Source organism: Amia ocellicauda, chromosome 3, assembly GCF_036373705.1.
Source record: "Amia ocellicauda isolate fAmiCal2 chromosome 3, fAmiCal2.hap1, whole genome shotgun sequence".
NCBI classification, from domain to species: domain Eukaryota; kingdom Metazoa; phylum Chordata; class Actinopteri; order Amiiformes; family Amiidae; genus Amia; species Amia ocellicauda.
The window spans coordinates 22624078-22648353 of record NC_089852.1 but is presented as its reverse complement, the minus strand read 5'-3'; the positions used below and the strand labels follow the sequence as shown (position 1 = coordinate 22648353).

At 41.7% G+C, this 24276-nt stretch overlaps 1 protein-coding gene across 2 annotated transcripts in view; it reads right to left on the bottom strand.

Annotated features, from left to right (window-relative positions):
• Positions 1 to 24276, bottom strand: part of LOC136741307 (serine/threonine-protein kinase WNK4) — a 76551-nt gene that overhangs the window by 18323 nt on the left and 33952 nt on the right. For both annotated transcript variants that reach the window (XM_066698506.1, XM_066698508.1), the window contains exons 2-11: positions 23916 to 24088; positions 23606 to 23826; positions 22920 to 23077; positions 10437 to 10525; positions 9012 to 9231; positions 6627 to 7029; positions 5767 to 5906; positions 4493 to 4566; positions 2429 to 2570; positions 657 to 773 (exon numbers count right to left, since the gene is read on the bottom strand). In XM_066698506.1, the coding sequence (XP_066554603.1) occupies positions 657 to 773; positions 2429 to 2570; positions 4493 to 4566; positions 5767 to 5906; positions 6627 to 7029; positions 9012 to 9231; positions 10437 to 10525; positions 22920 to 23077; positions 23606 to 23826; positions 23916 to 24088 (1737 nt within the window). The remainder of the gene's footprint in view (positions 1 to 656; positions 774 to 2428; positions 2571 to 4492; positions 4567 to 5766; positions 5907 to 6626; positions 7030 to 9011; positions 9232 to 10436; positions 10526 to 22919; positions 23078 to 23605; positions 23827 to 23915; positions 24089 to 24276) is intronic.

The following is a 24276-nucleotide window of genomic DNA, read 5'->3' as shown; positions in this document are numbered from 1 at the left end:
GTGATCAAAGGTAGTTTCCCCTGCAAAGCTACTCCCGACTGCAAAAACATATTTTTATGAAACTCTGGCCTGCCTTTGATGTGAATTGTGTGCAATTTGTTGTGACAAGCTTTGCAAACAGAGCAGCTCCACTGTCGAGTGGTGCCCTGCAATTAAAAAAACAGCAAATCCTAGATAAACTTATCTTGAATGCTTTTAAGCCTTTTGCACCCAGAGCAGCGAATTTCCCATCAGCTCTGCCAAGATGGGTTTCTTTTGAGCAATCTCTCTCACCTGCTTGCTAACGCCCCCGCCTGTGTAGACCACACCTGCTGATTGCACAGTGGGCTACAGTGCTCTGAAATCCTGCTATCCCACTTTACGAACATAATGTGGGATATTCACCTGCTTTCTTTTGAACTGATTCTGTCACAACACAAAACCCCTGCACTGCACTCCGTAATGTCTTGCGGTGACGCACTACCTTGCCCCTCAGATTTGCTAACTGGAGAAATTAATGGAGGCAAGTGATCATTATTATCCAATGCAGAAGGTTTGCAAATGACCTGGCAACACAACACCTCCCCATTATATTCTTTCCCCCTCAGCCAACCTTAGCAGGGAGCGAGAGGGAGGCCTCCCATTTGTTTAAAAGAAAACCAGACAGTTTGACTCACCATGACAGCTGCAATGTCCTCCGGGTTGTCCCCGTCCAGGTCGAATTTGAATGTTACCATTTTGTTGTTGTGGGTCTGCAGCTGGCATTCCACCACTCTGTCCACTTTGTCCGAGACCTGGGACAGACAGGGGAGTTTAAGCAACTAAAAATGACACTACGGAATAACAGGGGGCTGCGCTAAGTATTGTCCCGATAAAGCATTACCATTGTGAATAGTAGTATTGATATGACTTTTGATTACTTTCTTTCCTGAAGACATTACATGGTGAACAGAACTCCATGGACTGTTTGAGAGACAAAGAGTTTCTGCACAAATGGAACATTTCTTTATTGAATTAAGTTTATTGTGCATTTTATGAATCTGCACAGTATCTCAGCACTGCTAGAGAAAGAGTCGCTTCTGTGAACTTTAAACTAGCAAAGATGAGTATTTCTTCCTACTTTTCACTCATCTTCTTATTTTTATCCACCAAGGGTGAAAGGTTGGATGATGAGGGATATCAGAGACACCTCTTTAACCACTGGCTCTTACCTTCCAGTGTCTCCAGCTGAACAATGATGGCTTATACCACAGAACTGATTAACAACACCAAATTACAAGGACACCCAATACACTGAGCGCTAGGCCTGGGGGTGAGTACTGCCCCACGCACCACTGCCTTTGTTAAGGGACAGTACAGCTCATGGGAAGACGCACAATACCATCTTGATCTTGTAATGTTCCTGCACTGGTTGTTTCGCTGAGGTTTATGATATATTCTGGGAATATGTTTTCCTGAAACTGTAATTTTACGACGGGAAACAAATCAGTAGCCAGCAGAGATCTTTCCTAGCGGGTTCTTACGTGACAGAGCTGTGGAATGGCAGGGCTCAATGCAAAACCCTGCTGTGTTTCCCTGGCTTGATTTTCCTCTGCTTGCAAACACAAGCGCTGGGGATACGGAGAGCCGGTGTATAGGAATATGCAAGTGTGTTGGCATGGTGGTACACACACAGATTTGACATATTTAATAACTGACTGGGTGGAAGTGAAGGGCCAGCATTAATATCTAAAGCTAGAAGATTATTATTCACACATGCTTATTAAAATTAACAAACATCTGCACACCATTGTTCAGTCCAAAACAAGTCCAGCAAAGCAATTGTTACCTCACATTTCTAGGGATTTTCAGTCCACCCTCCCTGTTTGTTAATTGTAAATGGTTTAAAGATGCACGAACAAGGTAATTACGTTATTATACAGCTGTGTTCAAAAGTATCCACACCCTTCATTTCCAATAATATTCTGGCACTCATTCAGTCGGAGAAATGTTGTCCATTTGTCCATTAAATTAAGTATACTTTGCAATGATACCTTTGCACAGCATTTGTTGAGCACGGATTGAGTCTAGAGGACACTGTAAAGATTCCAGTTGATTAAACTGGAGTGAAGTGAAGACGGGTGATGTAAACACTGGACTTTCATAGCATAGAAATCAACAGATTGGCATGGTCAATTTTACACACATGCAAATTTTAAACACTAACTCACTTCCATTCTCCTGAAATCCATACACTTATTTTTTCAATGGGCTGAATCCACTGCTCCACAAACGGCATATTTTCTGCCCTTCATACATTCAGAACCACTGCAGCAACTTTAGCACACTTTGACAGTAACCATGTGACAGTTTATCTATCATCAAATCACAACTGCATCATATGTGAAAAAGGTCTCTACACAGATATTCCTCAGATAGTGGGGGCTCTCTGAGGGTCTGCAGTGCTTACACTGATGATGCGCAGACGGGAGCGTGCTCTCCTCCTGAACAGCTTGCCGGCGGTGCGTTTGGCCTGGGTTTTGCCGTTCTTCTCCGGCACGGACAGACCCTCGTTCCCATCGCTCATGCCCGACGTCACGTCAGAGGCATAGCTGTGGGGAAGAGGTTCAGCTGTCAGTCAGAAACTCATCTCCTTCTTTTCCCTTCTCCCAAACCCAAAAGAAGGGTAGGTCTCATTACAGATGGGACACACAAGTTTCGCTGTGTTTTCATCGGTGTGGTCAACAGCTCACTGTGTCCAGTTCTCCAATCACTCTAACATTTTAAATCTACTGAAGTCGTCATCATCCTCATCCTCATTATTAGTAGTAGTTTATTTTTTGATGTATTTTTGTATTTGAATTTATTCAAAGCGCCTTCCACAGGTACCAATTTGTAGAGCTGAGTTTTGATGAAAGCATTCTGAGTAAAATACACATGCCCACGCATCATCATACACTTCATTCACTACAGAATTACGGTTTATATATTACACATTTTCATATATATAGAATACAATATAAATACATGAACATATATTATAAATGCGTGTGTTTTCCATAAACTGACCTAACACAATCGGGTAAAGCCCTAATGACAGCTGCCCCACTGCTGTCTGTGTTAATCTGTCTGAGTTAATTGTGCCATTCCACATGTGTGTACCTTTGGCAGTTAATAATCCAGAGGTGAAGGTAATTGTGTTATTGTCAGCAGATCCCTGTTGTGGTACAGACTCACTGTGCGTTACACTGAGCAAGTTACATAGCCTCCTTGAAACCTGTGCTTTTGATGAGATGCGCAGCTGCTGTTAATCTCTGTGAACTGCTTTGGATCAGAAGGTGTAAATTACTGATCATTATTAATATGGTTATTGTATTATGGTTTTATGGCTTCGTCTTGATAAAGGATGTTTGCTCACCTCTTTCCCAGGTCATTGTTAAGAACACTAAACTCTAAACCAGCTGAGCATGTACTATTTGAAACTCACTTGACTCAATACAGATGAGAACAAACAGTTACCCCAAGAACAGGGAAGGAAATATGATTATTATTTCAGTATTATTATTTATTTCTTGGTAGATGCCCTTATCCATGGTGACTTACACTTCACACAAGCAACTACAAATTACAAATAACTTAAACATGGCCAATCCTGATTTGAAGGGGTAATTACAATTGACCTGAATGTGACTATTTTGAAAACAGTATGAAATAACTCATATATAGTCAGTTGATTTCTTAAAGTTTGTTCTTAATGATGAAATAATGTGTACAGTAATTCTTTATGTAAGCGTACAGGATATATTTTAATTAAGGCTCCAGGGTGTTCTAGACACAGGTCTCACCTACTTGAAAACACCTACCCCAGGAAAAAGCCATTAACATTTACAGGCTCTTTACTTCAAGGAAGTGCTTCATTATTAAAGCTTTCAGCCTTGACCCATCTCTCCATGTGGTGTAATTACATATAAAATTGGAAAGGTTTCTGGCTGTCATGAACCTGAAAACATCCTTCAGTGTTTCAAAACCATGTACCTCAACATTTGCATGTCACAGGGATATGGGATACATCAAGTGGCTGATTAAGTACAGTACAGAACATGGCAGGCTACACTGTGTGATATTTAATGGAGTGATGTCAAACACAATGCTCAGGGGGATGGAAAAACATGGCATTTGTTATTTTTTTCCCTAGCTAGCCTGACGTGAGACAAAATGTAACAATATTTTACCCATTAGCTTAAAAGCTTCATTCTAAGATGCTTCAATCAAGGAGCTGTGGTCTCAGAGTGTAAACATGTTTACAGGTCTGTAGGCCTGCATATTTGAACCATGGACTACATCGGCTTCCGTTTTCTCAGGGCTCCTCTCCTCCTCAATCAAATAAATTGTATATATATATATATATATATATATACACACATACATACATACATTAATGTTGTATTTTACTTTGTTTTGCATTACTATATGGGTGGTATGTGGGAGGTAAGGGTTTAGAGTTAAAGGTCAAAGGTTAAAGGTTATGGGTTACCTGTCCACTGGAGAGGAAAAGCCACTTGTTGGTCCAGATTGAGCCCGCTCACAATTCTGAGACACAGCAATACTCTGGCAAAAATGAACAAGCAAAACAAGAGATAAGAGTAGACAGTTACCATTACAGCATCTGGATGGAGTAACATTGGTTGCCTAAAGCACAAGCCAGTCTAAAATAAATAATGACATTGTATTTTTTTTGATGGCGCAACAGAATCCGGGTTAAATCGAACAAAGTTGGGCTATTAAACATGTGGGCATAAATATGTTGCCCCATTTGCAGGACGACCAGACAGTATCATCAAGAACAACAATGAGAAGAAGAAGAACCAGAAAGATGAAGAAGAAGAACCAGGCAAATGTAACATCTTTGAGTGACAGGAGGTAGGTCCCCTTTAGGAGAAACAGGTTAAATAAAAAGAGCTCACAGAGGATAAAGTGATTGGACTGTGGGTTTCTATACACGGGAGCATCTGCTGTTCATAGAGCTAGACACCCCCTCCAAGACATAGCAGCTGTCGGCACTACGCAGTCTGCCAGGGATGTACGTATAAACAGCAGGGTCATGGCTGGGCTCTGGTTCGAGCACTTTCATAGTGAAGCATTTTTTTGTATTCTTTTATTTTTTTTCCGGGAACCAGTTAATGGATTTTGTGCATAAACCCTTCAAGTGCTTTTGGGAAAGGGGGGGTCTTAATGCGAGGGTTATTTGAAAGGATCTTCAAAAAAAGCACAATGTTCCCAAACAACACTCCCCCGACCTCCCTTCCACCCCTAAAGTGCACTACTGTTGCCAAAACCCCCCAAAAAACTCAAATATGAGTGCAGTAGGTGGGGAAGAAAATCAGCATTACACAGCGGATGGGGTATTGCGCACTCCACACAGATGGGTAGGTTATGCCCTCCAAAAATGAGTGTAGAATTAAACTGTTCTGAATGCCTTTCAACCTGCCTCCTGATTACACCTTCACCTTGTTAGATGGATACAACAATCAAGCTTAATTACATCAAGCTTTGGCTGCTTTTCACAGGCAAAATCCTTTGGCCTGTCCTCTGAAAAGCAGCTAAGTGGTAGAATGCACGGACACACGTGTAGTTATATGCGCCAGGGCTTGAGTCAAAATGCCAAGTTGTGAATTCAGAAGAAACTAAGTATCAAGGATCTGATTAAAGCATTGTGCCCAAGTCTAGCTGCTCACTGGAGCACATTGGTGCAGGGGGATGTTAATGTAGTTATTAATGTTCTTGATTTAGGTAGTGGGGGCTACTCACTGAGGGGAAGCGGAGGGCTGGGAAGGGGGAGGTTTCGCTGGGCAACCCCGCCATGGACACCTGGCTGGGCGACTTGGTGAGGCCCTCCAGAGGGTCCTGAAATCCTGAGGGGCTCAGATATCCATCTGTCTCGCAGTCGGCTGTTAATAAAACAAACATTAGGGCAATTCAGTTCAATTAATTGTGATCAAAGCCAGCAGACACAGGGGACCTCCAGGAGCAGGCGTGGGAGCCACTGGGTTAATAGACACACAGACACCCTGGCTCTGTCAGGTTAGCTGCCATATTACTACACAGACTGGCAAGCCTCACACAAATAGTATTAATATTAATAAAATAGGAATGGAGTTTATATGAAGTATAAAATGAACCAGACGGTGTTGACCCAAACCTAAAATATGAGGATCTCAAAAGTCCATCGCACATATGGGTTTTGTTAACTAAAATATAACTTTCTATTTAACAGAAGAGACTTCAGCACTTTAATCAGTGTAAATGCAAACCACAAAATAAAATAAATACTACTTGTGTAGGATATTTAGGTATTCAATTCAGAAAAAGGTTTAGTGCTACATTTGAGAATAAGGCAGCCATGTGATCGCCCCTAAGAGGAGGGAAGGAATTCGCACCCTTCATTTGCAACCATATGATTCAGTGGATTTCATGTAGTCTGATCAATGACAACAATAAATTAAGCTAAACTATAAAATTGCATTAAGCTCTACTTATTTTTGAAGGATGTCTTTTCAGAGTGTGAAAATGGAATTGCCAACTTCACCATCTGGAAGTGAAGGATGTGGGGACTTTGGGCTACCATGGTATGTGTAAGGTACCAGGGTGTGTGTGTGTGAGATGCTTACAGGTGGCGGAGGAATAGCTGGTGTGGCGGATGTGGTAGTGCTGGTGTTGGTCTGCCTCGGGCTCCTCTGGCTCTGCGGGGAAGTTGGCGTTGATGCCCGAGTCAGCCGAGCCGGTGGCCGGGGAGGGGGCGGCGCTGGTGGGCGTGAGGGACGGCGGACTCCGGGGCTGGGCTGGGATGTCCGTAGTCTGGCCAACAAGCTTCAGCAGGGCCCGCTCTTGCTCTCGCACTTCCTCCTCCTCACCCACTCCTCCTCCACCTCCTCCTTCCTGCTCCCTCCTCTTCTTCTGCTCCTCCTCTAGCCGGCGCTGTTTGTCCCTCTGTCTCTTGATGGCTGTCACGCGGTCTCGAATTGCCTTGGCCACCAGTTTGAAGTCGGCTTCGCACACAAAGCCGAGCACCACCTGCGACCCATACAGAGACAGGAGAGAGCAACAGTGAGGGAGAGACCACGGTCCCCACACAGGAGAAGTGTACATGTTTATCACAGAATATGTGATCCATACATTTCTCATGTGTCAAAACTGGAACCTTTTTTTTGTAAATTTAAAAAGTGGCATATATTTTAAAAATAATTTAATCTGTAATCTATATATTAAATGTAAATGTTGAAAACATATTGTAGAAATTAACCACACCGGACTACTCCAGATTACTTTCTTACCATTGTTTTTGTCATTTAACATTCAATTGTTAATTGTGCTAGCCAAGTCATTAAGTATTATGTGAACCATGGTTGTGTTTTACTCCCCAAAAAAGAAAAATATCGGCATTAACTTTGAAGCACAAGAGGGCAATTTCTAATGAGCTTCAGAGACATTTGGTTTTCAAACACGTGACCTTCCTTCCTCCTGAACCCTGAATAATGTGCTCAGATTTCCTGTGTGACCACTGTATGCTTCTAACATGGTACTTGAGCTTGGCCATCTCAAATCACTAGCTAAACATAGGTCCCAGTTAAGCTCTGTGAAGACTCAAAGGCCTGAAATGCACAGTAGAAGGCCCACAGTTACTGCATTAACACATTGCATTGTGATGTGACATCTACCATTACACCAGTAAGTCAAACTGGGAAATTTCTTTAGCTCCAGAGCTAAAGTTGTGTCAGATTGCCCAGCAAGGCAGGTATTGACAAGAGTCAATACAGTCTTTTTTGTTGTTTTGGAAAATTAAGCACAGCCTTATTTGGAGACAAAACAACTGGAGCAAAAAGCTTTTGAAGTCATGCTAACAGAGCAAACTTATAGCAATAGGACAACTTAATTAAATGGATTTACAGCTTTTTGTCCTGTGGCTAATTTGAGCTTTGTATCCCCAGTCAGAATGCTGTGTGGTTTGTCTTTTATCGAAGGATGTATTTGCTCCCTATGGTATTCACATTTTTGTCGTTTAATCTGAATTTTATGGGAACTTGTAAAAGCAGTTCCTCCTCAAAGACAGGAAAAAAGCTATTGTCACCACTGGCCATTGATAATAATCTTTCCCTCTCTGGCCCCCCCACCAACTTTAATTATGTAACCAGCTATTTAAATGGTATCCGGAAACCCTGTAATCTTCAATTTCTCAGACAATATTTTAGAAGACTTGAAACAACTCTTAGAATTGAATTGGTGATAGCAAATAGGATTAGCCAGAGATACAAAGCAATAAAAAAGACAACAGATCAGTGCAGACCATTGTCAAAATATACGTCTTGGTAACACTTTACAATAATGGGCACCAAATCATATTTATAGATATTTTATGTGAGGGTGACGAAGGAAAAAGTGCCACAGGGAATCTCTGCACAAATAACAAACCTGTAACAGAATGGGCCATGGCTAATTGGTTTATTTGTGCTCATCTCACCCTGGTTCAGTAATCCCAGTGTAGTGACAGATGTCAAATGGCATGCTTGGTGTGCTGTATCTTTATCCAGTGCACTACAGCACTGCATCCTAAAGTCCCAGAAATCAGTCAAATATGATCTAAAACTGAATAATGTCACTGCTTTATGTTTAATTTGTCACTGCTTTATGTTTTTTAAACCAGTTACTAGTGACCCTCAAACTAAAGTGGAAGAAAGTATTTGGACCCTTCATTTGAATTTGAATCAGGATGTTATTCAGTAATGGATTAAGTTTAACATTTAAGTTTAAACATTTTTATGTAAATGTCAGTATCTTTTTGATGTTTTCTAGAGGACGTCTTAGTGGATTATCAGAAGGAACAAAGATAATTATTTAAACTATTGAAAGACTTCCTTTGTGCAAAATTCCCTTGGTAAATGTACCATCTGATTTATGCACTTTGATTGTGGTTTTACTGTGGTTGTACCATGGTTTTACACTGGTTGGTTCCCTGTCTCTCTCTGTCTCACCCCCCTCCTGAAGGTATATTTGCATACCATCTCCTGCGCCACCTCCTCTGGCACATCCTTGTAGAGCTCGAACAGGAACTCGATAGCGTTGTTGTCCTTGTATTTTCCGTGCAGCTTCTTGGTGTCATCCATACGCAGCCACAGCTTCAGTCCGGACTTGATGTAGTCATCTTCCTCGGCCAGCTCCACGTGGACACCATTGTTCTCCTGGAAGAAGGAGTGTTCCAGCAGGTCCTGGATGGTGTACCTGGAGGAACATCTCTGAAGGCTTTATCTTGGTCTGGTAGACCTCTCTTAAGACTGCATTCTTGGATACATTGTTTTTTCTTTCACCCAGAGCTCTTGGTCGAATTCACTTTTTCTCCAGGCTTATACATTATTTAGTATTTTATGGGTGAAGCACAATAGAACAAGTGGATCTTGTCCACCACTTGCACAATACCTTAAAAATATCCAAAGGAGTTAATAGTCAAGATCTTAACATGGAACAGAAACCAGTAGACCCTGCCTTTGAAGATAAGAAGCCTAAGGCCCCTGTCTTAAGAAGTCTTCAGAAACACCCAGCTAACCAAACACAAGGATTTGCTATGAGCTGGTGCTAATGCACACATGAAAACATACATAATTTCTTCTAAATTCCCATGGGAGAAAACATGTTTGAAATGCTCCAGGTTAGGGAGGGGAAGGTTTATAGCACAATTCAAAGCAGTGTTATTCTTTATTGTTTGTGTGGGATGTATTGATTTTGGTGCTCTTGTCAGATAAGCCATTGGGCTTTCTTTCTAGTAAAGAAAAGCAGGCAGTGACTTATTTAATTGTACTACAATATCAATCAAAGCTGCAGTGCGATGTTTCCATTCCCCTGTCCCAATAAGCCCCAACTTTACACATTAGCCTGGAGGTGTGTATGTACGCACAGAAATATTTTCTCTAAGATCTGTATAATTAGTGTATTGTACACTTGTCTTATCATTTCTTCCATATTAGAAAGCCCTGAAAACTGCATTTAGCATCAAAACTGTCAAAGACAAAAACTGTTTGATATACCAAAGACTATCTTAAACCGGTTTCAGTGCTTTGTTCCCTGATGCAAGCTTAACATTGCAAATTCACCACAGGCTTTTTGCACTTTTAGCTTTGGTTTCACTGTGGATTTACCATAATTGTAGCATGCTTTTCAACGAGTTTGACAAATCTTTGCTGTCTGTACTATACTATACTATACCATTAATAAACCATGGTCTGCTATAGTAAACATGCCTTAGGAACATTAATCATGGTAAATCAGTGTATTCCCATGGCCCAATGTAGTAACGCACAGTGAAGGCATGTAACAAAGCTATCCCCACAGTAAAGCCATCTTAAAAGTGCAAAAATCCTATGGTCAGAATCAGAGTCAGAAACTATACAGAAACATACAGAGGACAAGAGTGGACACGGCGATATGTTTACCTCTCATCTTTATTCATCCGTATGCACCCTTCGATGATCTCTTTCAGCTCAGGGACCTTCACTTTGAAGAAGCTATTGGGCTTCATTCCCTGTAAACAGAAACACAACACGAGCAATGAGACCAAAGGGGCCCTGTTTTATGCTAATATAAGTTTGACGTTTGTTGGATGGCAGACCACGGCAAATTACAGACATTTGAACTGGGGAAAGAAATGTTCCTACTCGGTTGCCAAGCATTGGAGTAGGACTTTAAATAATGGTTGCATTATGGGTGTAATAAATATCAATATTTTTCCCTGATGCAATATTGAAAGTAATTTTAATCTAGGTCATTTTGTCAGTAGCAATTATTATTATTTCAAGGAAGAAAAAAAAAAGACAAGTGAAACATCACCCTAAACACAAAGTGGAGTAAACCGGAATACAGGGAGACTGTACACAATGCTTAACAGTGCAGATGTCTGTGAGGATGCTGGTATGTAAATGCAGGGAAGGCCCGTATCTTTTTGCACATTTCCTGCAAATTCCTCGGAGATGAGCAATTGGGAGGCGAGGGCTGAGGAATTCTTAGTGTAGATTTGTACGTCAACTAACCCTGTAAGCTGCAGGATCCTCGCCGCAAAGTCTTTTAGCCAAGTGGGACTGAGCAATCGGATTTGGAGACATAAATCTGTGACAGCGCTGACTTTCACACAGCAGGCGGACAGCACAAGCCTTGCCTCCTGGGCCCAGGGTTGTCTCACTGTTCACACTATGTCATCTAGAGCAGGACTGAGCCCCCCTGACAGACAGCTCCCTTCTGCAGAGAGTTTCACAGTAGGAAAGACCATAATGCACAACCCTTGCACTGCCAGGAATTATGATTACAGCAGGATAACTGTCAAGAAAGACTTGATATTACCCAAATACCAACCCCTGTAAACAAAGGTCCAGAGCCCTTTTCATATCAGCTACATTCAAATGAGTTCCTTGACATGGATGATAGTATGTACATGACAACATCAAGCATATGGAATACAGATTCATTGCAAAGGAATGGATGCCGATATTAATTTTGAAAGGGAGACTTGGAGGTGTTTTGGGAACATCTGTTAATATTTTGGGGGACATGCGTTCTTATAGTTTATCGTTCTCATAACACACAGAGACACGCAAATTACTGGCAGTGGTGTTGCTGTTCTGAGACATGCAGTACCACAAGGCCAAGATGAGCTGTGTGGCCAAACACCCTCCCCCATCCCGGTGAGGCCTTGTTGATATCATAACAGTCCCTTTCTGGAACTCTGTATCCCTATCCCTCCAACAGGGCAATAATATACACTGACGTCTGCCTGCATAACACAGGGGCAAGAGGGGCGAGGGAGAGAGAGGGCAAGGGGACAGCAGCTACACAGCTGTTGTTTGCTATTAAAAACAATCAGGGCTGAGTGACAGCCGCACTGAGCCACGGCTACTACTGGAGATGACACTGAGTCAGCAGTGCACTACAGGGTCAAGCTCCATTCCGCAGTCGCGCATTAAACGTCCATTCTGGTCATGTGAAAACACGGCTACTGTCCGATCAATCTGTATCATTTTGCTTTCTGCTATGGTGGGCAATTCTCCACCAGCAGCTAGCTCCTCATCCCAAACCACCATGCTCACGGCACTCCAATGAGGAGAGATCCGAATCTAGGGGAGGCTAATCCCAAGACTGAGAGATATGGCTTATAATGACAAGACAAGTAAAGGCATATGAAGATCTAAAAATCCAAATATAAGAAAAAATAAATATTTCAGATACTCCTCTTAGCTGCTTGTTCTCATGTATTCACGACCGAGCTAGTCCAGTCTATATTAGGGAAATGAAAGAATACATTTAATCATTTTCTGAAATTCTGACTTGAGAAAAAACAGAAAATGACCTAAAGGGGAGAAACCAAGAAGACTAATTATTGGCCAACAGAAGTGGCTGAGTTTCTCCTGCCAGAAACACACAGTATTTAGTTGCCCGCTGATAGATACTGAACAGTGTGGGTTGACTGGATGAGTGATCTTTTTTTAGCCAAGGGACCTTAAATTACTGTGAGTTACACGTCTCTTTTTTCCTGTTCAAACACTGCTCCAAGGTTTAAGCTTTCATTGCCTAATTTGAGACTGAACAAATACTAAAAAAAAAAAAAAATCTGCATTTCCCATCCAAGTTCAATCTGGAAACTAAATTCCAACAGGATATATATGCTAAAATGCATCTCAGATTACTTTATCATAAAGAACCTCTGGAAAATCCCGGGGACACATGAAACATCTATTGGAGTCAATAAAATATCAATGAATAAATAGTTTTTGTGGTCATGACTTTGAAAACATACCACTCCAGAGTCCACACACAGAAAGTCTATTTAGTTTCTCTATGACATGAAACCCAGAGACGAAAGTGAGATGAAGTAATTTAATTACAAAAGCTGCATAACAGGCATTTGGTAATTTAATCAAACTAAAGTAGTTTAATCCTGAGATACTGGATTGTTTATTTCTGATGGCTTTTTTTTCCTGACAGTTTACCCCTTGAAAAACACTTGAGAAAATGGCAGTGACAACAATAACAACAACGCGAAATCTTCTCTTTCAAATGAAACCATCCTTGTCTTATCGGTGCTGTTCTATATACTGTTATTTTTCAGCCAGCAAAGCAGGGACATCTCTGGCATACAAGGCATTATGGTCTCAATGTGAAAGCAGTTCACGCCTAAATAAAAAAAGGCCTTGAAGTTTCAGTCATGCTGTTGAAGGTATACGTCTCCTTGAATAAGATAGTGGATTTTAATCAGTACACATTTCCTGAGCACAGTTTTCTCATGCTTGGTCACCTGGAAAGTGTTGACACACTGGCTGGACAGTGGCTGTACAGTAAAGACTGACTCAAATCTCATCCGTTAGCGCGTTTCCATGAGAATTCAGTTATTGTTTCGGAAAACAAAGCTCTCTGAAAAACTAGAATTAAATGAGATTAAACACTGAAAATGAACAAAAAGGAATATCATGTAAACACAGCTAAGAAATATAATAATGACAATAATAGTAATAATAAGTAACCATAAGATGAGTGGTTAGGGCTGACTGATGACTGTATAAGGGGAACCTGAAGGTCTTCCCAGGCATCCCCACCAGTTCTGTGCCCTGCGGCGGTCCTGACAGAAATTCTCCCTTTTGTCAATTGCAAGTGCTTCAAAGTAAAGATATGTCTTTACTCGTTGACTGGTTGCCAAACAAAGTAAACCACCTACCAGGGTGTGTGCACTGCAGTGACTGACAGACTGCGGTTGTGCGGCCTTCCTGCAAGTGCCCAAGGTGCAAAGGTGTGTTACTAAACCACAGTTCTCTGTTTGCTACTAACCTGGCTTTATAGTAGCTGGTGCCGGTTTGCTTATAAGCAGCAGGAGTATTATGAGTAATAATTGAGGTGTTAACAACATCAACAAGAGAAAAAACATAATGAAATAAATTAATGGTTACAAAGATGGGGAAACAAGGAGAATAAAAAAAGTGAAAGAAATCAATCATTCACACTGTAACTGACGTACTTCCATGTGCTTTAAGTGTAATCAAAAGCTTCACCAAGAGAGAGGGAAAATGGCGCTATTGACAAAAACAAAACAATCATCTCTTTGTTACTGGGGCTTTTATCGGCCCCTTTGGAAAAACAAAGGTACAAAATCAACAGAGTTGTGTACAGAACCTCTTGTTAGCTAATCGCCCCACTTGAGAGATATCCCCTCTTCGGTGTGTGTCAGTGTGGCTGTAAGGGAGAGTGTGATTGTCTTAACTGACCTTGGCCACAAAAGGGGATGCACTGCTACCACAAACATAATTTGTTTCTCACAGCCTGACTTCTTAAAGATTAAAGATTCCCTTATAAGTAGATATTTGAACCTAAATAAAAAAATGCCAGTCTTGAAGAAAGAGACATAAGGGGAAAGAGAGCAAGAGAGAGAGAGAGAGAGAGAGAGAGAGAGCAAGAGAGAGGCCACTGTCAGTCTACCAAGATTATAAGACAACCTTGAGAATATCCTTCAGGCTGTGAAATCTTTCCATCCTTCGACCTACAGTACTGTACAAAAGTTTTAGGCAGGTGTGAAAAAATGCTGTAAAGTAAGAATGCTTTCAAAAATAGACATGTTAATAGATTTTATTTATCAATTAACTAAATACAAAGTGAGTGAACAGAAAGAAATTCTAAATCAAATTCATATTTGGTGTGACCACCTTTTGCCTTCAAAACCGCATCAATTCAGGTACACTAAACTGTCTTCAGCAACCTCACCTTGTTAGCTGAGTTTGGCTGTTCCTCACCCAGTTTTATTCCTCCTACACAGCTGTTTCTGTTTCAGTTAATGATTGTGTTTCAACCTACATATTGAATTGATGATCATTAGCACCTGTATAATTGTTTAATCAGACACCTGACTATATGCCTACAAAATCCCTGACTGTGTGCAAGTGTACCTAGAAGAATTGATGCTGTTTTGAAGCCAAAGGGTGGTCACACCAAATATGAATTTGATGTAGATTTTTGTTTCTGTTCACTCACTTTGCATTTAGTTAATTGATAAATATAATCTGTTAACATGTCTATTTTTGAAAGCATTCTTACTTAACAGCACTTTTTCACACCTGCCTAAAACTGTTGCACAGTTCTGTATATATCTGAGCACTGATCTTTTGAACATTTTGAAATGTGACAATGACATTGTCTGTAATGTGTAGCTAAATATTGTATTTGTTTTGTGATGTTGTAACCCCTAGTAATGGTAATCTATCCATACAGTAATGCATAAATGACTTAATAATAGTAATAACTTCTACTTACACAGTGACATTTCTACTTCTGTACGATTACATGGCAAAGACCCCAACTTGTCCTACAATAGCTTTACAAAAGCTTTACTGTGACTTTAGAGAGGTCAACAATGTTGGCAGGTTTTGTAGGTACTTCATCCTGATTGGGTTTAAAAAATATGAAATATAGCAATTAACCACCTTCCTGTTTAGCAGCAAGAAAACACATTTGTATTTAAATGTTTGTAATTCAATGTTTTAACTAAAGATTAGGCATCTGAAAGCAGAAATGCACACTATTAGCCAATTCCTATTTATACTTCTATGCTGAACGGCACCAGCGATTGTGGCAGTATTAATGTCATATTTACATGATAGTAACAATCTGATATGTTTGCAAGAATTAGGGGTTTATGCAGTTTAAAATCCGCCATGGGGCTGGTTTGCAATCTGTCCTGCCACCTATTAAGAGAGTGTTTCTATTCCCCTTTCTACAGTGTTCAACCTTTACTTGTTCATAATAAAATAAGCCATCAGCCATCGGAGGAACATAGCACTGTACAAGTAAAAATACAGTCCTACAAAGAGTCCCCTGGAGAGGGCAACCCAGCAAAGAGTCTTACAGCCCCGAGTGCTACAAGGTGAGACATGAAATGTGAGAGTGTGCCAAATTATCTGCCCTCTGGGAACCTCATGAGGATGTCCCTTTGAGGATTTGTGTTTTTGCACGAAGACTTACAGCACTTACATGCTGACAGCTATAGCTCCCCCTCCACGTACACACACACAAACGTAGACACACACGCACACACACACACTGCCCCCTTCTCCTCAAGACAACGTCCTTCCTGTGCCCCACTTGTTCCACAGGCCTAGGAGGGCCCTGGCACTCCTGCTCCAGTGCACCCTGGGCCCTAGCTCTCCAGCCAGGCCGGCTGTCAGATACAGCCAAACGTTGTTTTTAAAGTGTCAGTTTTACGATGCACAATGTTCTGCACTGTGGTGTGTGCTTCCCATTCTGAAGCCAGATGATTTACAGATATGCTAAGGCATCAAGTGGGATGAGGAAGAGATGATGTATGGACACAGCCTCCCATTGACACAATATTTCTGATATGAAGCTCCCTCCGGTTTACAGCTTATCGAAAACTGATCTGTAGGATATGGAGCAGTACCCAGGATCATAACATCATAAAGCTTCTAAGACAGCAGAAGCATCAAAGACCATATGTAACCACGATTCTTAAAAGAATGGCCATGGGACTTGTATTAAGTGCATTAGGAAACAAATCAGTTTGTTTTTAATGTCAGAACACAGAGGACATTATGGCAGTCATTCGGCATCACTCAGAAAGGCACAAGACATAACATAATTACCTGTGAAAGGGTGCATCTCTTCTGTAGCCACAGCACCGTACCCAAAAGTGTTTTTCCACCCAGATGTCTGTAATGTCATTACTTGTCTTTTGACAGTTTTAACAAAGTACAGATCAAAGTCTGCGGTTCATTTCAAGTATGTTGTAAATGGATTTACTGATATCGAAGTGAACAATCGAAGATCAAAAAGAATCTGCTTCAGTGGAGGTTTACCAATTATCAGAAATGTATATGTCAACTATTTCCTAAGAAAGCATGAATACTCATGTCTTTGACTTAAATTTTCTCATTATGCAGTTACGGAGCTACTGTGAACTAGTTCTAATAGCTTTGCGATTATAGCCAACTTGGGCGAACGTAGGAACCAATCCCATTATGCTCACAGGCAATTATTAACTTTGATGCTGGTAGATACCACAGACTTGATATTGCATTCAAGTTTAATAACACAGATGGAAGCCACAGCTGGAGAGTCCATACAAGGAAAAGGGAGGTGTTTCACACTGGGCCCGCTTCAGATGTGCATCTGTAGTCAACGCAAGACAGCGGTAAAGCCCTGAGAGGAGCTGAGCATCATTCCTCAAATCCATCTCCTGGTTCATCCAAGCGAGAGACTGAAGGAGGGCTTTTCCTCACATGAACTTTGCGTGCTAAATATAGCATGGGGGACTGCCATGAATGACAAGTATATAGGGAGTGAGATGCATGTGTTTGCGATGCTGAGGTCAGGGGCATTATCCCCCACCCCCTTCCAGCCCGGCCTATCTCAATCTCCACAGTAATCTAAAGCCAAGATTGTGACGCACACTCTCTCACTAACAAGGAAGTGGCCCATATGCTAGGGGACACAGCTCTCACAGCTGGGAGATCACAGGGGGCATGGACAGTTTACTTGTCGCTTTGACCTCTGCAAGCCCAAAGGACCAGAGGGAGTCACATTCTGACAGTACCACTATTTGTGAGGCAGGAATCACACAGTCTGGCACTGAGAGGACACTGTGGGGAAAGTCATTCAGGCCCAATGTGTGTTTTGGAGGACTGGACTTGGGCCAGTGTCAATGTAGCTCACCCACCCTGTGGAATTAAATGATCTTAAGATATTTTGATCAGAGTTAAGAGTGGGAAAGCAATTTGCACCTGCAGATTCTACAATGGCTGTCACCGGGGAAACAAACTTTTCTATTCGATCAGCTGAGGGGGCCTTTGGGTAAATGAACCAAGTTAGAGATCATCTGGAGCAGACCCTGCAGTCGCTTCATTACTTTATTTGCACAGATGACTTGCTTCAGTCAACCAACACATGTTCTGTAGTGTTTAGAAACCTCTGATGTAGGAAGCCCTGGGAAGCTATAACTGAACTGGGGTGTGTGCAAAATCAGGGATGGGGAAAACATTTATATGTTATACCCCTCCTGGAAATTAGTTTTTTTATGAATTAATGCATGAATAGCACAGGAATGACACATGAAAACTTTAAGCACTTCATCTGAGTTCTGTTGTAAATCACCTGTATACCAAGGTGAGGGTCAGGACTAAATGAAAGAAGCAATCATAAGTTATTCCTGTGGGATTCATACATTACTTCATTAAGAATCGGTGCCCATTATTGTAAAGTGTCACAGATAAAATAAAACAAAATTAATCTTGTGTAATAGACATAAAGGAATCTCAGCACACCTTCTACAACCAGCTGTCATGCTTACACATTATCACAGTAAAAGCCAAAATGAGAAATTAAATATAATACCATAAATGCTACAGTCATTCACAATTATCTCTAATTATTTAGCCAGAGGCAGTGTTCCTGTGGAAGGACCAAGCCAAGCAGAAAAAATAGTTTAATGCCAGTCACATCTAGCATAAACTGGTGAAGGGAATTTAATTCCCTTTCTCAAATAGTGTGTGAAGGTGGCACAGAGAAGTACCAAGGGCCACAATTCTGATTTAATTGCGATTAATGTCTTATTGCATTGCTTTATAAGCTACACAGTCTTTGGTGCTGAGTGCATTTCTAGGAAACCCTAAGGCCTTCAAACAAATCCACTGTTGCCGAACACCAGCAGTAGCACAATTAAGAGGCCAAACTGCGGAAGCCTTATTATAGACCCCTAATGTGTGTGATACATTCCTTCAAATAAAGCGGTTAGAAAGCCAACATACACCATTTCATAAATAAAAAAACAACAGTATCTATGATGTTATAAAGGTTTTGCTACAAAGACACCTACTCACTCTTTTAGTAATATTGATTACTGGATGCACACAACCTTGTCAACAGCATGTGTTGAATGTTGCTGTAAGGTTGTGGTTTAGTTATGATAAAGCTAACATTGTTGTTACATTTATACAATGCTGGTGCTTTGGCAGCATCCAACACAATATTGTAACAACATTAGAGAAATGTAAGGGACTTCAGTTGTTTTTTAGTGATGATAACAGCAGAGCAGAGAATTTCATGTATTTTCTTTTACATGCCACTCTGCCTCCAGTCACAATACCCAGTTGCACAAGGCAAACACACTTATTTAGGAAGGCATGTGTCTGTGTTTGCATTTTTAAACATACAGTGGGGGAATATAACTAAGATTGGGAGGAGAAAGTGAAGGCGAAATCACGGAGCAGGAACAGGGTGGCTAAACGGTAGACTGGTAAGAAAGGGCACTTAAGTTGAAATTGAGAAACTGCTAGTACCTTTGCTACACAAACAGGTGCTAAGAATTTGAACAAATCACTTGCAATCAGGGAGAAAGGCGGCCCACAGGTTTTCTAAGAACTTTGTGTTCCAGAATGAAAATTCCAATAAATGTTGGGTCATTAAAAACACTAAAAGGACTTAGGGGCTTCCTTACATATCCCCCCAAAAAAGAGAGGAGCCATGAATGGCAATGTGTTAAGAATGCATTGCTTTTATTACCCTGCATGGTAGGCCCGATCTCATTAAGTGTCTATCAGAGTGCCTACCTGCCAGAATTCACAGTCACATAATGCAGGCTAATGCCAGCTCCTTGCCTTTCCAGAAATAATGATCATAGAAGACCATTCATTAGTTGTTGTTATCTTTTTAATCAAGGTCACCTTAACTCCACTTGTCCTCATAGGGGAGCAGATAGCGAATGTGCCGCAGTCAGGCTAATGTGCACAATGGTATTTATATTTACCTCTGCCTTGCTAGGTAAAGAGCATTGCTTCATTCACAGGCCGAATCACTCAAGATCAAATTCACCCGCTTTATGTGGGTTGCTACACATGTAGACGGGAGGGGTATAAACCCTGATCAGAACAGTGTTAGAAACGGCATATTTACAGACAAGTTCTCAGCATAATATTTGTTTATTTGTATGTCAGTAATCTCTGCTTAGCGTTCAAACGACAATCCCTGTCACACAGCTTGCTAAAGAGCTCTTTTCATGCTTGAAACACAAAGACAGGATTGGAGGTGACGAAGCTGCAGTTCATCACGATGTTTACATCGATTACGTCAGTGTGCTCTGCTGTACACTGCACATCAACACATTCTCCTCCTGTATTGCACCTGCACAGGTTTATAACACTGCGCATTCATCATTGAGCGAGACAGCAAAGTTTGGTTCAGTTAACTTTGCCCTTGGAAGAGGACAGAAGGTGATCCGGAAGACAGCCAGGATTGATCCAAGAGCCCAGCATTACACTTTCATTTCAAGCTTCACTGAAGATAGGATGTAGGATGTACGGCTACAGGGACATACAGATAAGGGCTGAGGGTGCAAAGGGATAATAAAATGGTTTGGTTTGTTGATGTCTTGTTTGTAAGTAGACAACCTCACACTTTCCCAGAAGCGTGAATGTCTCTCAGAAGTGCTCACGATGCATTCACAATGCTCTGCCAATTGTCAGACAGATTCAATGCACTGTGAAGCTGTCCCTCCTTTCCGCAGATCGGCCAACATGTTCATTCTTTATTTTGTTCAGAAGCAAAAGGTGTCAACAGAGGGGAAAAACAGATTTTGTGATTTGAGCCCTTGAAGCGAAAGCACATACGCACACTTCAAGACATTCGGCACCGCGTAAACACCACACCCTCCAAAAAATTGTGAAGGCAAGTCAATCAAAATAGGCAAAGTTCCTGATTCTATTTGAGAACAAAAAAATACAATTTGGGAGGTATTAGAAAATATCCAGTTGAAAACCCTTGATGTGCTTGTTTGCTCCTACAATGCACAGCCTGGTCTCTTACAATGTGATCTTCCTCATACCTTCCCATCTTCCTCATGTACTGCATGTATGTTCTTTGGGTTGTCTGTCAAAGACTCTCAACCTATTTTCACTGAATTGCAGACAGAAGTGCAGAGGCGTGCAGCTTACTGATGTGGATTTCCCTCACACGCCACACCGCTGCATTGTAGTACAGGTTTGAATTTTACAGACCAGGAAACCGTATGTAATCTTACCTAGGTTGCTAGTTGTTCATAGAAAGTAGGAACATAACTCTTATCTAACGAAGTAAATCATATAATACCTACTTATAAAAACAATGCTTGTGGGCTGATTAACGCTATAAATCTAATCAACACAGAAGTAATTTTCTTTCCACAGAGAAAGACAATCCCAGGTGTCCGTGTTTCTGAGCTCTCTGCTCCTTGTGGTGCTTTTTTGATCTTGAGCTGATTTGAGCATGAACTGTCATGGGTTATTACAGAGCCATTTAATTTTCATTTTAACCCCAGGCCCACAATTCTGGACTGTTTATGGAAAATTCCCTTAATGGATGACTAGCACAAGAGAAGCAGGCTACAAGTCATTAGTTTTCTGGGTCCTTGGGTGGAAATTATATAAGTTGAGTCAGACACAAGTTGTACTGTGCTGTGATGTTTTCCTCAATATGGGTCGCCTTCCCATTAAATAAGGGACAAGAAACTTATTTTGTATGAATCTAAATCACGACCGGTTCTTGAAAAATATTTAGTTCTATCACCTCTGCACAATCTGCACAGCCTCTGCTTTCTCTTAACCAGACAAGCACACAACCCTCGATCATAGACATGATTGTCATCGTCTCTCTTTACCTTTTATAGAATCAGCGCACTGAGATAGTGATAAGGTCCTGTCCCAAACCTTTCAACTTGGTTTACAAGCTTTTCTGAAAGTCTAAATTGCCTGCTTGACCTGCCCAAATTAACTGACGATTTAAAATACAAGCCTGTCATTCAGAACAGTTGAAACTTTACAAAGTCCAACCTTGGAAACAACCAAGACACACAAGGATCTTTTTACAGTGTCCGTCAACTCAGGCCACAGAGCCGAATGAAGCAGCGACATTAAGGGGCAATTAACAAGTCATTTAGAAGGATGTGGGTCTTTGTGAAATTAGAGCACATTGCTGGAAAAGCGTATGTGTTGTTTTCTTTACTTTTCTCTGGAAACGCCCTTCAGTATCGCATCAAGACAATCTACAAATCGGGTTTAATTTGGATATGACGCTTGAAAAATAAGCCCTTGCACTGTCTCCCTTTTTAATAGGCCTATTAAACTTTCTGTTTACAAGGACACGAGCAGGGAAGGGGGGGACGGACTGTGGCTGGTTCAGATGCCGTCCAACACAACACTCTACCGATACCTCAGACAAGATTAAGTTTGTTGCAGATTGGCTGTGCAACTCGATTATTAGAAAGGGAGAAGGTGTACTACTGGAAAGCGCATGCTCAGGTTATTGTGCTTCTGTGAACCCAGCTACTTCAGGAGAAGATTCTGGAAGAAAAGCACTACAGACTCTCAGTCACTCCTGTTTAACGGCAGCTCAATCTCATCCACCCCTCGTCAGCGCTCCAAAAACAGAATAAGAAATGAAAGATTTACGTTCCATGTGTGGCTTTAAATCACGGCCCGGGGGGTCTCGTAACTGAAGTCTATGTTATTCACATAGACTGTTTTGGCCTTACATGCTGAATTTAATGCTTAGTTGTATGAAATCAATCTGCAGCAGGATAAATAAAGTTAACTGGCCTACAACATGTGAGTGCACTGCTCAGGGCCAGATTCCAACAAGCGGTTTGCAATGCATGTGTGGGTCCCTGTGACACCACCTTTCTTTATGTCACAGGTCGAAGGACACACAACCCGGTCTATGTATTTTCATATGCACAGCTGCAGTCAAAAGTATTCACCCACTTTCTTTCAGTAAATTCAGTGAAGGATATTTATGACATTAAAAGCATCAGAGAATGACACTGTTTGAAAAGTGCCATAATGTTATGGCTGATCAGTGTATAGGCTACATGTATTCCCCCCAATATGAACCCACTGTTGACTCACACTGGTGACTTTGCGGTAGATCTGGGCAGCGTTCTGGCACTCGGAGTAGGGGTATTCCGACGTGGTCATTTCCAGGATGCACATCCCGAAGGCGTAGACGTCTACAGCTTCATCGTACTTCTCCTCGTACATCTCTGGGGCCATGAACTCAGGGGTGCCTGCAGGAGTATAGAAGCACCATCAGATACCTATGTCTGAATCTGACAGACAACACTCACAATGATATCAGGGCTCCCATGAGTAGGACCCTGTGTTTTGCATGGCACATTTCAAGTGTATTTTCATGCAAGAAACAGGGCCCTAGGGAAAAAATAAGCAATTCAAGGTACATCTGTCTGTAGATCATCAGGGAAAGCATTTACAAATTATTATTCTTAGATGCTTTTTTTTTTTTTTTTTTTTTTTTTTTTTCCATTTCAGCATTAAACATTCTCAGGGCAATTATTATTTTTTGTCTGTGTTTTTCCAGCTATAGTCTGGAGATCTGAGTGTCAGAGCATTGACAGGGTTGCAACTGTTGCTTGCACAATAGAGCTCAGTATGAATTTGCTGTCATATGCTCATGTAAAAAAACTACATAAATAAATAGAATACCGCATTTTTATTGCTCTGAAAAGAGAAGACAAATTCTACGGTTTCATTCTAAATGTCAAATGCAAATACTTTAATCAGCGGCGCAGGCTTACCTATGACGCTCTTTGCAAAGGAGGCACTCTTTAGCGTGGCCAGCCCGAGGTCGCCAATCTTCACGGAGCCGGTGGGGCCGGTGATGAAGATGTTGTCACACTTGAGGTCGCGGTGGATGATGGGGGGGGTGCGCGTGTGCAGGAAGTGCAGCCCCTTCAGGATCTGCCGGCTCCAGCATTGTAGCAGCTTCAGCTTCATCTCCTTGAACCTCTTCAGGTAGCTGCAGGCACAGGGGCACAGTGACACAGTGAGACAGGCACTGGGGGCACAGTGATAGAGACCGGCACATACACAGGTAGAGGAACTCACGTCTTGAGCGTCCCTGAGGTCATGAGCTCCGTGACCAGGATGATGCACTTGTGGCCCTTGACTGTGGACTTCCAGGAGTCGTAGAAGCGTACGATGTTAGGGTGCTGCAGCCCCTTCAGCATCTCCACCTCCTCGCTGAAGCGCTGCCTCTCCACCTTGGTCAGCTTGCGGGTCTGAGGAAGAAACAGATGGCAGAGGATGAGCAACCAGAACCTGGCCGGACACAGCAGGTCCTTGAGACCAGACTGAGGAAGAAACACAGCAGTCTGAGGATGACAGGTAGTGAAAACATTCCTGACCCCGGAGAGCAACGACTGCCACCCAGACGTTGCAGCCAGTGTCAATCTGTGCTGAAGACCCT